Raw genomic sequence first — 16466 nt, 5'->3', positions numbered from 1 at the left:
ACGTACACATTTTAGGTCTTACCATTAAACTTTCCACCTCTTGCACATGGTCTCTCGTAGTAGACGCATGCGTTTTACTTGCCATTGATTTTCTACGAAATAGCAAACCTCAAGCAGAAAGGGGTTTTTATGGCGGGCGGTGATACTCAGATGACGTCAGTCGGTGGTCAGCTAGTTGGAAGTCATGCCTTATGCCATTAACAAACACCATGCAGTGACAGGGTTCTATCGCAAGCAGGTTTACACATTCACCAGCTTGGAATTGCGCTTTTTAATTTAAACGGACTCCAGATTGCAAGACCATATTTTAAGGTTTGGACGTTTTGTACAATACAATTGTTTTTATCTTTTATTTTTTATTCTGTTTTGTTTGCCTTCGTTTGTTTGTTAGATGTGCATTGAAAACAGTTACATGTCAGTGTTCTCTCGTTCTAGCCACAAGAAGATAATCCTTCACCAGTGTTGAAGTTCATTATCTTATTAATTATTTTTTCTAGATTCTGTTTTAATTTGAAGGAAATTAGCTGTTTGATTTAGATATGATTTTAAAAATTCAGTTCATGTGGGTCACGTTTCCTCAAGTGTGTACGAATAATAGCCGTAATCTTCAACTGTAGGCACTACAGGAACTGAACTTTTTTTAAAATGGTTTCGAATCTACGAAGAAAAATTTAAAATTATGAGAAAGTTAGCCTTGTTTTCACATCTGATCTTTACTTTATTTCTTGAAAAGAATCAAGATTTCTTTAATTTTCTTCTAGGACGAAGTTATTACTTCAATAATAATAAGTGTCTACAAATTTTTTTAGCATGATTCGTTAAATCCAAAATATAAATATTGTTGTGATACTATCTATTCTTGATAAATATTTGTTTTTTAAAAGATGGAATCATTCAATTTCTGGAAAGAGAGTGCCTGGTTATCAGATACTCTGCAGCAGTTACTATTTTACAGTACTAATAAGTTGAAATTCTGTTACAGATTGAACAGAATGCACGTGATGGACACTGAGTGTGAGAAGATTGGCGGGGGTTGCCTTGCGGCGGAGAGCGCTCCTGAATTGGCCAAACCAAGTGAATCACCATTGTTAGTGGGAGATGCTAAAACTCCTCAAGTACTAAAAAATCTAGAAGAAGAAAAAACTCTTGTAAATGGAGGAAGTGATCATCCGTGTACAACGACAACAGAAGCAGTAGCTGTAGAGGAAGAAGGAGAAGAAGTAGAAGATGGAGCAGATGGTGCTGGAGCGGTTGAAGAAATGGATGTAGATGGAGAAAAAGGGACCAAAGAAGTTGAAGAAGAAGAAGAAGAAGAAGAGGAAGAACAGGAAGCTGAAGATGAAGAAGTCGCTGAAGAAGCAGAAAGTAATCAGTTGTTGGCTTCTGAAGATAAAGAAGATATTGGTGAGGAAGTTGATGAAGAAGGTAACGTTAATAGGGAAGTGGAAGATGACGAGGAAGTGGAAGTAGAAATGAATCTTAGTAAAACTGATGTAGTTGAGGAATCCATAGAGAATGCAGACGAAACCAAAGAGGAGTCACTGCCGAAAATTACTGATGTAACTGAAGAAGCGCATTCAACTCCTTTGGTGGAAGCCAAAGAAAACATTAGTGATGATAAAATGAGTGAAGCCAAAACAGAATCCAAGCCTTCATCGCCAGCTTCAAGCGTTCAAAGCAAGGAGGCCAAGGAAGAAGCTGCAGTAATTCCAGTCAATGAATCCAGTGAGCAGAGATCTAGTGTAGGAATTCTAAACAACAAACTTAGTCAAGTAAGTGTGCCAATACTGTCATTACTTTTATTGAAGTGGGTTATGGGTTTGCGAGCTATTTGGCCTGGCAATGGGATTGAGATAGCTGGAATCGGATAGAATGAAAGAAGTGACATGATCCCTTAAAGGACAATAAACTCATAGTAGGAGATATTTCTCATTCCCAACTCTCGCAATGAGAGCCGAATGGCAGCGCATTTCAACCTCAACTTAATAAGCAAGAGCATTGTTGGCCTAACCAATAAGCTCAAGTGGCCAATACTTAACTGTGTATCTGGCCTGCCATACATATAGTCCTAGAATCAGTAGATCTTTAGGTTGTTCTCTGTAACTTGTAAAACGACCCTTCTACATTCTTTTTACATTAATAATCCCAAGCTGCTGCGTGGTAGGCTTTATAAAATCTCTGAAAGCTCTACACTACAATCTCCAGGCAGTTTCACAATCAACTTCGAAATAAATACATTTCTTTAAGGAGATTTTTTTCCGGAATGTTTACTGTACAGTTTTCTTTCAGATGTATAAATCTATGACGATATACCACATAAAAATAATGTTATATAAATTCAAACTTATTTAAAATCTTCCCCAAATTACGCTCTTTAATTTTCAATAGTATATTATACCTGATAGTTATGTATTAGATACTTAAATCCAAAAAGAGAAGCTTTCCTCATTGGTGGTGGTCATGAATTAAAAAACAAAAAACTAATGTAGAACCTGTTGCATCTATCCTCCTGGTACACAGGATTATTAGGATTATGTTTTATAAGTTACACACAAATTGTGAATGTTCTGGCACTAAAGGATAAAGTCTTTGGACCAGAATTCTTTTGAATGCATATTCGTCTTTGCAGATTCTTAAAATTTCTTGTTGAGTTTTGGCGTAGATTATTTGTTATTCTTGTACGAAATTACTTTTCTATTCTAAGCCAAAATGTGAAGTTCTTTCATTAGTTTCTTCTTACATCTGATTTCATCTCGGCTAAGAATGAAAGTGTTGTCAAATTCTTGTCATAAAAAAACTACAGTATTGTGGTAATAAATTGTTTAAAAAAAGTTATGAGAAACTTTAATTATTTATTGGTTTAATTTTAAAGAATCTTATTTGAAGTAATCATGTTTTTAATCTAGTTACAGAAGGAAGGAGAGAAAAGGAAAATTGTAAGCGATAAGGAAGGAGAAGGGGAAGTTAGCAGTGAAAGTGAAAGCGACACCAGCAGAAAGAAAATAAAGGTGGAGCCAGATTTGGAAACTGCCAGTAATGAACCTCCGCCTCCAAGACCTGATCATTCACCACAAGTAGGAATAAAGTTGTGTCAAATATTTAGAACAATTTTTAAGAAGAGAACAAAGTATGAACTATTGGAATTTAGGCTGTATATTCCAAAATAATTGTGATATTTGGATGTTAAAATAAGCCTGGACTTTCAATTAAGTTTAATTCTATTTCATCATTATAGAATTTATAAAAACGGATAAGCTAAAATTATCTGCTTTCCGAAAAATGAAGCAAGAAGTCGCTGATAAGTTTTTTGGAACATAAATAAAGTAATTCAAGAAATCCTTAAGAAAAATTTTGTATCTCTTATAAACATTTTTTTATTTTAATTACTAGGAAATTATTAATTTATAGAAAGCAATAATGAAGATCATATCGATTATTGCATGGTTTGACATGATGTCAGCGATTTTTTGAATATTTTTAAAGAATACTTCAAAAATGTTTTGTTTAAATGAAAGGCCGAGCTTCATTTTTGCCTTAAATTAGTAATGAAGTTTTCGAAACCATTGAATTTTTTACCATTCTTAATTAAAACTTTTTACATTCTTTTTCGTTGAAAAAAATTACGGATGTAAAGAGAAATCAGAAGACCATTCGGGCTACCCAAAATGTGGCAAATCTAAGAAACTGCCCCAAGGCAGTCATAATAATTCAATTCTCCGATTATGAATAATGAAAATACCACCAGCAGTTTGTAATTGTTCATTCAATGAACATCGCCATTCCATAAGCTTCCACGGCCAGAATTGATGCACGCAATATTGTGGTATTCATGTGTTTGTATTGTGTACATTTTAGGGCATCAATTCTACGTTCATTATAGTTCCTAGTAAACTATCCATGAAACATGTTCGCCATGTAAGATTTTATTTGGCATGTACTGAAAAATATTCCCTTTTAATTCGCCCTTAGATGCAGCATTGTTTATTGAAGAGTAAACATCGGCAATTGATTGCTTTTTATCCGAATTAGTGAACCGTGAATAATCTTGGTTTATTTCTCAGGTTATCACTTCTCTTAAAAAAATAATCCTTCTCATCATTCAGTTTGATTTTAGGGTTTACAAATTGTTACAAATAAATGCAGTTAGGTCTGCATTGCAGGATTTATTCCGCACGCATGAGATGGATGGATGTCCGAACCCGGTTAGGGATAAAAATAAACAAGCGACCTATGTCGGATAAAATCAAAGATGTACATAAGATTGGCAGAAACTCAGTTATATTGAATTATATTATATTGAATGTAAACTATATTGCTCGCGAAATCTTTTTTTAAATTATTATAATTGTTTTGTAAAAACGTGTAGTAACATTAGTATGAATCTACTTTAATATCGTTTGTAGACAATAAGATTTTTGTTAAAAATAAGTGAGCGAAAATTAGTTTAAAAATCAGATGAATATAACATGAATAGCGAGTGAGTAGTGATTCATCTAGTATAACCAAAAACTTCTAAGAAAGTCAGTTTAATTCTAAAAATAAAACAATAATCATAATAGGCCTCATTAACGTGTAGTTCACTTTTTTTGGGGAGGGAGGATTATGTTGTGTTTCTGGGAAGATTTCTACTCTCCTATAGTTCATTACTTTGTGTTATTTCCCTAGGCAAAGGATATAGTTTCTCCTTATTTGCTTTTCAGTATCGATTATTTATTTTTTTTCAAAATATAAAAGTGATTTAGTTAGTTAAGAATTTGATGACTGAGCATAAATGAGTTCCGGTTATAATTTAAAAAAAAAAAATTTGAACATTTAGTCCTTCAACATTTCTTGGGAATTACTAAGGGCTACGTAGTTCTGTACTTCTCAAGATATGTTAGAAGTATCCTCCCCTATGCCCTTGAAAATGATTTGATTAAACGTATTAATTTGATTTCTTTGTTTTCAGCACTTGGTGGATGATGGCCGAGAAAGATTTATTCAAGAATTCATTTCCCAGTGTTCACAAAGTGTTGAAGAAATGGATCGTGCAGCTGAAAGATTGCATAAAGAAGTCGAAACTTTAGCTGAATTAGCCCGAGCCAAAGAGCTTGAATGGAATGCAATATTACGAGTTAGAAAGATGCGGGAAGAAATGCTCGAAAGGTTACTAAGAAAGAGAAGATTAGCGACAGATGAATATTTAGAAAGAACACATTTAGAGAATTCAGTGCACAAGGTGCTTATTATTATTAGTATTATTTTTTGATTTTTATTTAAGGGACATTATATCTATGTTCATTAGCACCTGAAGCTTTCTCAGTGCACTGCCAGCCGTCGGGGCAGTGTTTTCTCGCTACAGACAAAACTTGCAAACACTGAACAGAGCATCCTAGGAAGAAAAAAAATCTAAGGGGTAACAAGCCTGGATTTGAACCTAAGACCTCCAGCTTACTACTCCACCGAGCTGCCAACTTTTCTCTGTCTATTATTATTAATTCATTAATGTATGTCGCGTCAAAAATTAAGTTCATTCTTGTCGGAGGAATCCCAGAGCACTATCGGCGCCAGTGATAGCGTTGTCCATCTCCTGACGGTGAGCTGTTAAGGCACATTATAATAATAATTATTATTTCGGCTTATTAGCCGATACCTTGCGGCTCAAGAGTATGGAGAGAGAAAAAAAATGCTGTTTTCCACAAATCTCCGAAACGTGCATTAGAGATACCTTCAGTATCATCATATTTGCTTATTGTGAATTCAGTTATATCAGAATTCAGCCAACAAAAGTGTATCTAAAAATCAAATGTGGATTAGAAAGTACATTTTGTTGCATCTTGTATAGATAAATAAATACATTGCACTATTCATCCCTGGATGAGCCTGCTCCTCAAACGCAATAATTATTTTTAAATCACTTAAATTATGATATTCTTTTATTCAGTTTATTAAAAACTGAAGAAGTATCAATTTTTTCTATGAAAAATAGCTCTGTTTTGTGAAAATTAGTTTTCTTACTATTATTTTTATTCACTATTATTACTAAATACTATTAAATACTTACTATTATTATTAAAATTATTATTTTGTTCACGTTATGAATTATCTGAAATAGTTTTTTTTTTTTTGGTATCATTTACTATTGACAAGTTGTTTTTTAATTATGTGATGTTTTGAGACATCTGATACCCTCCGTAAAAACTGAATTGAAACTGCTATCATATAACAAAAACTTTTAGTAAATTGGTTTATTTAGTAATGTACTCACTTTGATTCTTGAGTTATTTAAAAGTTATCGTACGTTCTGGTTTGACTTTTGATGCTTTTCTGAAGTTAATGAAGCCAAAGTAGTTGTTATAGTTAGAATGGAAGTCAACAGTTTACCAGCGCATCATATCGTCAGTAAAATGCTGATATTATTGAGTCTTAAATTTAACGTTCTCCAAAAGTTCAATATCATGGCTCGTTTCATCTTGCAACCAAAGAATAACCTTTACTCTCTCGAGGTATTAGAGGTCATTAAAAGTTTTTATTATAATATTAGAACCATAATGACAAATTCCTTTCTTTATTTTATTTTGTATTCCTCCCTTACTTGTCTCCCCTCCCATGTTTTAATAGGTGAACTTATCTTATTAATCCAGCCAGTTGCCTTTTGCAAACATTCTTTCTCGTTTACTTATTGTAAGTTTGTACTTTTACTAATTTCTTAATTTTGTTCAATCTTTCAGAATATTAGTAAATTTCAAGGCAACAATCAACTCATGATGGTTCCTATAGTGTCTTCTAGTCCTGGGGTAATGAGCAGTAGAGGACCTCCACCAGTCAGATTACCTGAATATGGAAAACAACAACGCCCAATACTTCCCAAACCGTATGGGAATATTGTCGACCCTAACTGTAATACCAGGGAAGGTAGAAATGGACCAATTGTCGATGTTAAATCCATCATAGCTGATTATAGGTATTTTTGAATGTTAATTTTTATTCTTATTGCCATTAGGTATCTTAAATATAATTATTTCAGTAAAACTTGTTCCAAGTTTATTATTATTTACATATATTAGCTTACTTAAATTTTGTTGTTAATTCACTTTCTTGAGCTAATTTTGTTGGTTAATTTAATTCATAAATTAGACTTTTGACCCTGGTAAATTTTTGCTTAAAATTCAAAAGTGAAAACTTAAGAGCACTTAATTGATCGGGAAAGGCAAATTTTTCGTTTTTCAACTTTATTGAAATTTATCATGAAATTTTTGCAAACAAACGGCCAAATTTACCTTTCCTTGACTTCCTCAGTGTCACATTAAGTGTAAACGGTGGTGGAATTTTTTAAGAAAACTTGTTAACACTTGTTTAAGACAGATATAGTTCGGGTTACAGATCCAGACATCCGGAGAGTGTACCCAGACGCGGACGACGCATGAGAGGAGGACCGCTAATTGAACCACCGCCTAACAGAATGTCCGTCAACCCTTCCTTGATTAGCATGGCGAACATGGCTTTAGGTTCTGGAGCCAGTATTAGGACTGTTTCTGATTCCCCATATAACTTATGTAAGTATGCTTTCCAGCATTATTGAATGAATGATTTTATAGTTTAAGTTAAGATTACTAATTATATTTGCCTACATTTTGTAATTTTAATAATTGTTATTTTTTATTGTTTACTGTAAACCAGAAAATTGTATTTCCTGACTTTGAAAAAGTGTGGCTGTAGTGTTATATATTTGTAGTTTTGTGTATGCTAAAAAAAGAAGGTAATAGCCAAAAGGCGCTAATGGCCAAGGCAGTCGATGCGCCAAAAAAAAAAAAAAATAAAAAAAAATAACAGTTCAATAAAGTGGACCACAAAGACTAAATTTCTTAGTGATCTGGTCCACATTTTAGATTATAATAAAATGAATTAATAATTAATTAATATAATATATTAAATTATAGTGGATAAGTATATTTAACAATTAAACTGTTAAATACTACGTTAAGATTGTGGAAAAGAAAGCACTAGTGTGGAGAGTTCAAGATAAATGTATTAGTTTAAACGTTTCTGAGGTTATTAGTAAGTGAGTGCCACTTTTACTCTCTAGTTTGCTGAAAGTTTGTGCAAGAATGTCTGATTAGTGTCAACATTTTTATTGAAAACGCGAATAATTGCACGACGATAATAAACTTTTATAACTTAATATAATCTTTTTATGTCGGAAGCTTTTAAAAAATTGAAGAATATCTCCTAGACCTCACAACCTATAAATAAGTTGAACTAAGTGACGCATTTGCTAAAATTAAATCATAAATTTGATAATTTTGATATTTAATTATAAATTGTATTAATTATTTATACATTTTATCATTCAGCTTTTACCAACTACTTTCCAAGGTTTAATTTATTTTATTTTTATTTTTTTAGTAGTTCAATCAATGTTGATATTAACGGTTACGATGTTTTAGCTCAAGATCACTCGAGACCTTCAAGTACGGACCCTTCTAGAGGAGGTGCTTCTGATGGTAGTGGAAGTATGGGCTACAAGGATGTTCTAGTGCAATTTGCAAAAATGACAAATCAAGCTGGCGCAGGTCATGGCGGCAAAGGTCCTCCAAACGGTGTACCTCCTCCGCCGCCCCCATATCCTGAAGTAACATTACATCCTGTATCCAGGCCTGGGTCTTCACCTCCAACGCCTCCGTCTTCGTCTTTGTTGCATGGTATTCTAACTAAATCAAGTGGAGCTATGGGTTCTGCGGCTGCAACTTCTAATCGACCGCCAGCCAATTTTTCGCCTACGTTAGCTAGACTGTTAACTGCTCCAGATAGACCCCCGCATCCTGTACAACCTCCACCTCATTTCAGACCACAACATCCGCCAAGAGTATCTATTGCAGATATTCTTTCTTCCTCTAAGGTATGTTTACTATATAGATAGATAGATAGATAGATAGATAGATAATATTCTGTATTTAGTGTATATATACACATTACAGGGGTTCTGTGTTACATATTTTACAAAAGTTCAACTGATAAAATCATAATCATAATATAAATTGAAATAATAAACATAATAATAGCTGTGGTGGCAACTTAAAAATAAAAATGAATATTAATAATATTAACAATAAAAGAAAAATAATACTTTCCACAAGAACAGATAGAAAATAAAATTAAACTAATTGAAAACAAACATTGCAAATAAAAATACTCTCAGTACATTAATTTACTTAAACTTTATTCAATAATTAAACTTGAAAATAAAAATGAAAACAAAAATAAGCGACCACAATTTTTCAATGAACTTAAAAATTCTTTACATATTTAATAAAATTTATTGCTATTATTTATGTTTTATCTTCATTCATTTAGACAGAATGACCTTAATTTTAGAGCTGCTATAATGAAAAAGTACATTTTGTCTAAATGGTTCCTATTTTGAATGTTTAAGAGCCAATGAATATCGTCTTTATCGGCAATAAATTCAGAAAAATAACGCTTCCTGAATGGACTATAATTAGGGCATTCTAGTAAAAAGTGTTCCAGAGTTTCACACTTATTTAAATTGCAGACATTGCAAACAGATTGAGTGTCAATAGAGTGGTAGCCCCCAGCTCTATACCATATTCTTATTATTTTGTCACTAGACACTCTTAGCTGGCTCACCACTCTAATTTTATCTATCGCACTATTGTAAGTTACATATTGTTCAGGTGCACCTAACCCACTTATATGTCTATAAAGAGTGCTGTAACTTGAATTAATAGCCCTCTGAACATCAACTGAAATTTCGTGGTTTTTCCACTTCTCTATAAGATCAGGTAGCATTTCTTTAACTGAATCTACTTCCGTTTTATAAATAACATCTTGTTCCCCAATAATTGTTAGCCACTTCCGCAACTGACCAAACCAATTCCTCTGTGCTCCTTTATCACTTATTCTATCTAATTCTTTTAGTCTTTCAAAACATAGTTTTGGTAATCTGTTTTCCTCCATTGCCAGAACTCTAATCCAAAAAGACAACATTTTCCTAAAGATAGTTACGCTTAAGCGCACCCTACCAGTTTCTAGTCTGACTATGTAGTCGGGAGTACATTTAGGCCAACAGAGGAGCTGTTTAAAGAACCTTACCTGCCCTCTTTCTACAGTATGTAAATATTGTGATGCCCAAAATTCCGCGCCATACAGCAGTGTAGAGGAGACTATAGCATCAAATAGTTTTAGTCTGGCTTCCCAACTTCTGCATTTACTTTTACATAATATATTTATAATTTTCCCAATCTGAGGGGTAGCCTTTTCTAAGAAATACTGCGCTGCATATTTAAATTTAGAATTAGTAGTGAAAGGGACACCTAAATAAATGTACTGCTTGTCAATTTTCAGAGGTTCGCCTTGCCAATAGACATTTTTAATGTTTTTTGTACGGTTACCTGCACTGAACGGCAATATCTTAGTTTTTAAAGGGTTTAATGTTATCGAATTATTTCTACAATAATCTTCTAATAATTTTAATTTTGCGACACTATCAGACCAGGACTGACTAAATAACACCAGATCGTCGGCAAACAACAACATAATTAACTCTTTTTTGTTATTTATATTTATACCTTTGGAATTACGCTCTTCATAAAATTCAATAATATCACTAATGAACAAGATGAACAGTAATGGGCTCAGACAATCTCCCTGTAGAACCCCCTGCGTGATTTCTATCTCTTCTTTATGTGATTTATTTTTTAAAAACATCCCTACGTTGTCATACATTGTTTTCAAAATTCTGATTATTTTTCCGCTCAACCCCAGGCAATACAACTTCTTCCATAGCTTCTCCTGGTCTATGGAATCAAACGCTCTCTTAAAATCGACAAATATGCCGATGAAATAACTTTTTCTAAGACGCGTATTGATTCCCAACATTGCGTGGAGCGTAAAAATATGATCGAGGCAACCCCGGCTACTTCTAAAGCCGGCTTGTTCCTCAGGGAGTTTGTTGTTCTCTTCTGCCCACTGCATTATTCTCTTTGATAACATTCCTGTAAAAAGTTTACATATACAATTGATTAAAGCAATTCCCCGGTAATTTTCAGGATTGGAATTATCTCCTTTTTTATACAGAAGACTTAATTGGATTTTACTCCATAATTTGGGAACTTGTTCATTTTCTAAAATAACATTAAACATATTAAGAAGGTAATGTTGCCATTCTGGTGTCAGATTTTTAAATACTTCATTGGGTACTTTGTCTAAACCGGGAGATTTGTTGTTTTTTGAATATTTTATTACTGTTTGCATTTCACTTAACTCAAAACTTCGGTCAAGAAACGGATGGCTTACAGAGTAAAATGAATAAATTACATTATTTCTCGGCGGATAAACAGTTTTAAAATAATCTAGCCAAGTATTTACGTCAATGTTATCGTATTGCACAGATTTCGTATTGTAAAGTTTAATTGTAGTCCAGAAATCTTTACTATTTCTAATATTACCAAGTTTAGACATCATTTCTAGTGTATACTTATTTTTCTCTCTTTTTAATGTTTGTTTGTAGTTCTTTTTAAACAATAGAAAGTCAAAGAGCAGATCAGAATTATTTATATCTTTTCTATAATTCTTATACAAACATGTTACCTGCCTTTTCATGTCTCTAAGCTCTGAGTTAAACCAAGGTTTATTGTTGTAATTAAAGATATTTTTGAATGTTCGGCTTTTTACTAACATGTCACTCTTTATTACTGATTTATATACGGCTACTAACATATTATTATTTAATTCGTCAACATTTTTACTGTTAAAATATATATTATTACACAATAAGTTTTTATGAAACAAATTTAATTTATTATTATCCCATCTGATACGCTCTTTTCTTGTGTATAATTTATCATTAATGCTTTTATTATTGTAATTATTTATATTTAATGTTAGGTCACACAATAGATGTTTTGATTGTTCACCAAAATAAATTATTCCAAAATCATTAACAATATTTAAAGTTAGTAAATCCACCCATATCAAATCAATTGTACTACTACCATTACCGGAAATATAGGTAAAATTCGCCGGACTATCAGAATTACTCCTACCGTTACAGACGAACATACCGCGCGCCTCCATAGTATCCACTAATTTTCTCCCTCTGTAATTTATTTTTCCATCTAAAACGATTCTTTTTCCATTCATATTGAGACCCTCAAAGAAATCGTTTTCGAAATCATTCAGATTACCTATTCTGCAGTTAAAATCCCCACAGAAAATTTTGTGAACTCTATTAGGGAAATTAGCCTCTAAATTGAGCAGAAGAAGATCAAGCTTTTCAGTACAGAGTTCAACATCAGTATGAGGAGGCCAGTAGACGTTACATAGAATGAAAGTTTCATATTTTAGAGAAAATTCAAGTACTATAAATAGTTCGTTAAATTCAATGACTCTTACATTATTTATAGAATTTTGAACTAAAATAATTAGGCCACCACTGGCTCGGCCTCTCGATTTTTCTCTAATAGCTTTTGAGGTAAACAAAGTATAGTGTTTTAGATAAGAGGGCAGAGTTACGTCAGATGTTGTAAGCCACGTTTCAACAAAACAAATAATATTATAATTACATAACAATTCTATTTCTTTATTATCTAAATTAAATAGCGTTTGAAATCCGTCAATATTCCAAAAACAAATCTTTAAAAAATCAAATTTACATAAGCCTAATTTATAATTCCGATTACCTGATACCTGGGTGTTCCTGTCGATATGAGGCCTCTGCTATACCGTATCTTTACCTGGTTGACTAGCCAAAGATCTCTCTTCAGGATCAAATTCGAATCTTCTGATGAATGACTCAAGCGATCCAAATTTTCTGAGCTGCCCAGACGATGAGCCATTAGGTACAGTTTTCCTCTTCATTGACTGATTCCTCTTAACTTTAGGATGGTTGACCTTATTCTTAAGATTTTCTTCACCTCCACTGGTATATGTTGTAATTTCTTTGGTACTGATATTTGCGGATACACCTGGTGTCTGATTTTCCGTATTTCTATGTAGGCCTCTCTCGCAGTTTTCTAACCTGTATTCCTTATTATCAATAATTAGTCTGTCATGTCTTAAAAATGCTTTGCTGTTATTTTCGCGAGCCTCTTTCAAATATGGTATTAATTTTCTTCTTACAGCTCTTACTTCTTCTGGATAGTCATTTGAAACAACAATTTTTGTGCCTTTAAGTTTTTTGGCCATTTTAAGTATCACCGTCTTTCGCCAAAAAGAATGCAATTTGAGAAGTACTGGTCTACTATTACCTCTACTTTTTCCCAAACGAAAAACATCATCAATATCTTGTGGGGTCAGAGTGACTTCCATTCTAGTAGAGAATAGTTCTATAATAGTTTGCATTAGATTAAGCTTATTCTCTTCCAGTACTTCTTCCAAATTGAATACAATTATATTATTTCTTCTGTAGAGATTATTTAACTTTTTAATTTGACTCTCTTGTTCACTTAATTGTTTAACAATATCTAATTGAGCATGTTCAACCTCAATAATATGTTTATTGGTCACTTCTAATTGTTCTCTAAAGAGTTTTATTTCTACAGAGTTTTTGCGAATTTCACCTTGGAGATTTAAGTTCATTTTCTCAATTAATGCTGCAAGATGCTTATTTGTTACTTCAGAAGACATGATGAATTTACAGAAAAAAAATGGATAATTGTATTCTTTATGATAAATACGTTTTTTTTTTTTTTTTTTTTTTTTTTTTTTTTAATAAAAAATAACTTCTATAATTTAAACAGTATTTACCAGCCAGCTCGGAGATCTCAGTATGAATGTAATGATAACTTCTCCCACCACACCAACTGCACACATCACCTCTTGTCCACTGATAAATAGTTTATTACTATTAACTTTAAAGTTAATTACCAATAACTCTTCAAATACTAGTGCTACCGAAATAAAATTTCGCACTATTAGTCCTAATGGTAAATGAAACAAATTAGTAAATTTTTAAGCCTCTACATTAACTTAAACTTATAAAAAAAACAAGTTGAATAAAGAGCGATGTGAACACGTTGAAGGTAAACACAGAACTCTGTTTACTATATATTTATTTATTTATTTTTATTTGTTTATTTATTTTGCAACTGTAATTAATTACAATAAGCAAAAGAGATGAGGGTAAAGAAATGGTGCAAATACATATGCATGCATATATATCCATATATTGTATTTATTTAGTTTTTTATTTTAAGGCACATAATTTGAGATCATTTGTGCCTGTAGCCTTTTTCAGTGTTTTCGTTATAAACAATTCTGTCATCACCGGACATGATACGTAAAGAAGAGCGCGCCTAAAAACCTGTTGCTATATTCAAATCTAGGTTCTCAGCGTGGAAATCCAGTACGCTATTCCTGCGCTAATCTCTTCCCTTCATGCTTACTAATCTATCGGTAATGATCTTCACTTTTAATGGCATTTTGAATTTCAATCCTATTCATTAAAATATATATGTGTAAGCATATAGAAAACATATTAATAAATATGCAAGTAATTATAAAAATATACATTTGAAGCCTTATAAAGTTATAAAATTTGCTAAACAAAAACCTAAATGGTTTTCATTTTTCTTCTCAAAAGATAGTTGGAAATCAAATACTGAGAGGAAGCGATATGCTAAGTTAATTATTAAATTGTTAAGTCCTTTTATGAAAATAATTAAGTTGGCAATTATAAGGTTCCAAAAAGAGCATGTTCGTCTTAGTCATGTGCGTATGCCATTTCCACCAGCCCTTATCCACATAACTCGTTCTCAAGTTATACTGTAGTATAACTCACGCAGTATAACTATAACATATGACTCACCCTTTGTTAATCTCCTTTACAAAAACTTAAAATCAATAAAAATAAACAGAGGAACCAGGGAAATGTTTTATAAAACAGCCTTTTAATTCTGGCTGCATTCATGTTTTTATTTTTATTTTAATTAATTTATTTTATTCTTTTTTGACAAAAGGCATTAAATGCTTTTTTATTATATTTTTTAGAAGTCACGAAATGAAATTACAATCACACCAGTGTCTGGCAATCCCTCAACCAAAGCTAAGGAAGATGTGGTTCTACTGGTAAGCTCTCTCTACATTATTATTGAAATTATGAGGCAATACACTTTACAAAATAGAATGTTGTATTTAATTTTAAACAATGACAAAACAGATAATTTTTGTAAATATCTTATTTGTGTGCAAACTGTATATAAATCGAAAAAGTAAAATAAAATCCGATAGTAAGGGATTCCTAAATTAATATCACATATTTCAATTTTTTTACTTGACTATTCACTGTATGGTAGTAACCAAACCTTCTTCAAATACTAATTGTGAATTGTAACTTACTATAACATTGATGCTGGTCAATCTTACTCTATAAAACTTAGAATTGCTTTCGACAAATATCCTGGTTATCGAACAATATTGTTATCTTCAAGTTATTCATAAGTAGCATTTGAAGATAACTTTTGAACTGAAACTGGTAATATAGAAAGATAAAAAATAAAAAAATGGTCACGACTACATATTTTAAAAATTACTCCTTTATATAGTACTTAAAAATTTTATTTTACTCTCACCAGTTTGTCGTTAATATAATAGCTATTTGGAGAAGGAATAATAAATATTACAAAAAATCACTTTACTAAAGCTCAATTTTACACCATACCCTTATAAATATGTTCCTGAAATTTTTTGTGGATTGAAGCCTAAGTATTCGGGGATTCCAAAGAAATACCTTCTTTTTTTTAGCAAGATGATGATGAAGCAGAAGTTAGTGATAGACTGGTAATTGATGAAAGTGCCGATAACGAAGAAATACCTCAATGTCAAGGATGCAGGCAAAAACCGGCCCAGTTTGTGTGCGCCGGTTGTGGAAACCAGTGGTATTGCAGTCGTGAATGTCAGGTAAGATAAGTTGAATTGGTTTTTACTTCCTTTAGATATTGTAAGAAATATTGCAATGAGTGTTGATCGAAATAAAAATTGAGTGCTTGCGTGATAAAAATCTGATTCTTGCGATCTGTTCTAGTTTTCGTATTTTTCCAAACCGACTTCTCTCTCTCTCTCTCTCTCTCTCTCTCCCCCCCTCTCATTGAGTATAAGTGAACAAAACATTTCAAAAACGAAAAATCGCAGAAAAAAAATATATGCATTTTTATTTTGTTGGTATTGCCCACTGCAGTCGGTTTTTGGTTTCCGACAAAATTCTTTACCTGGAAGTGATTTATTAATGTTTTTATTCCAGTATTTCGCAATGTCGTAGAAAACTGGTTAAATGATAGAACACAATAAGGCGCCACGGTAGCCGAGCGGTTAGAGGCGAGACCTGTAAAGCTAATTGGTATTGTGGTACTGGGTTCGATTCCCGGTCTTATGCCTTAGATTTTATTTTATGGTTAATATAAGAAATTTACAGTAAAGTATATTGTTTGCTAGTCGCCTCCGTCCACGACACCTAATTGGTAGTTGGACGT

The 16466-nt window shown here is 32.4% G+C and overlaps 1 protein-coding gene across 6 annotated transcripts in view; it reads left to right on the top strand.

The window, feature by feature from the left end:
• Positions 1-16466, top strand: part of LOC141453005 (uncharacterized) — an 88917-nt gene that overhangs the window by 70091 nt on the left and 2360 nt on the right. For 4 of the 6 annotated variants that reach the window (XM_074125666.1, XM_074125671.1, XM_074125669.1 and 1 more), the window contains 8 exons: positions 983-1772; positions 2907-3074; positions 4949-5218; positions 6711-6943; positions 7351-7535; positions 8427-8878; positions 14989-15066; positions 15742-15897. In XM_074125666.1, coding sequence (XP_073981767.1) covers positions 983-1772; positions 2907-3074; positions 4949-5218; positions 6711-6943; positions 7351-7535; positions 8427-8878; positions 14989-15066; positions 15742-15897 — 2332 coding nt within the window. Of the gene's footprint in view, positions 1-130; positions 313-982; positions 1773-2906; positions 3075-4948; positions 5219-6710; positions 6944-7350; positions 7536-8426; positions 8879-14988; positions 15067-15741; positions 15898-16466 lie in introns of those variants that run through there. The other 2 variants (XM_074125672.1, XM_074125667.1) reach the window with 2 other exon arrangements.

The sequence above is a fragment of the Rhodnius prolixus genome, unplaced genomic scaffold (assembly GCF_049639745.1).
Source record: "Rhodnius prolixus isolate KJV_2025 unplaced genomic scaffold, Rpr scaffold_3, whole genome shotgun sequence".
In the NCBI taxonomy this organism is placed as follows: Eukaryota; Metazoa; Arthropoda; class Insecta; order Hemiptera; family Reduviidae; genus Rhodnius; species Rhodnius prolixus.
Note: the sequence above shows the minus strand (reverse complement) of the source record. Positions and strands in the feature narration are given on the sequence as shown.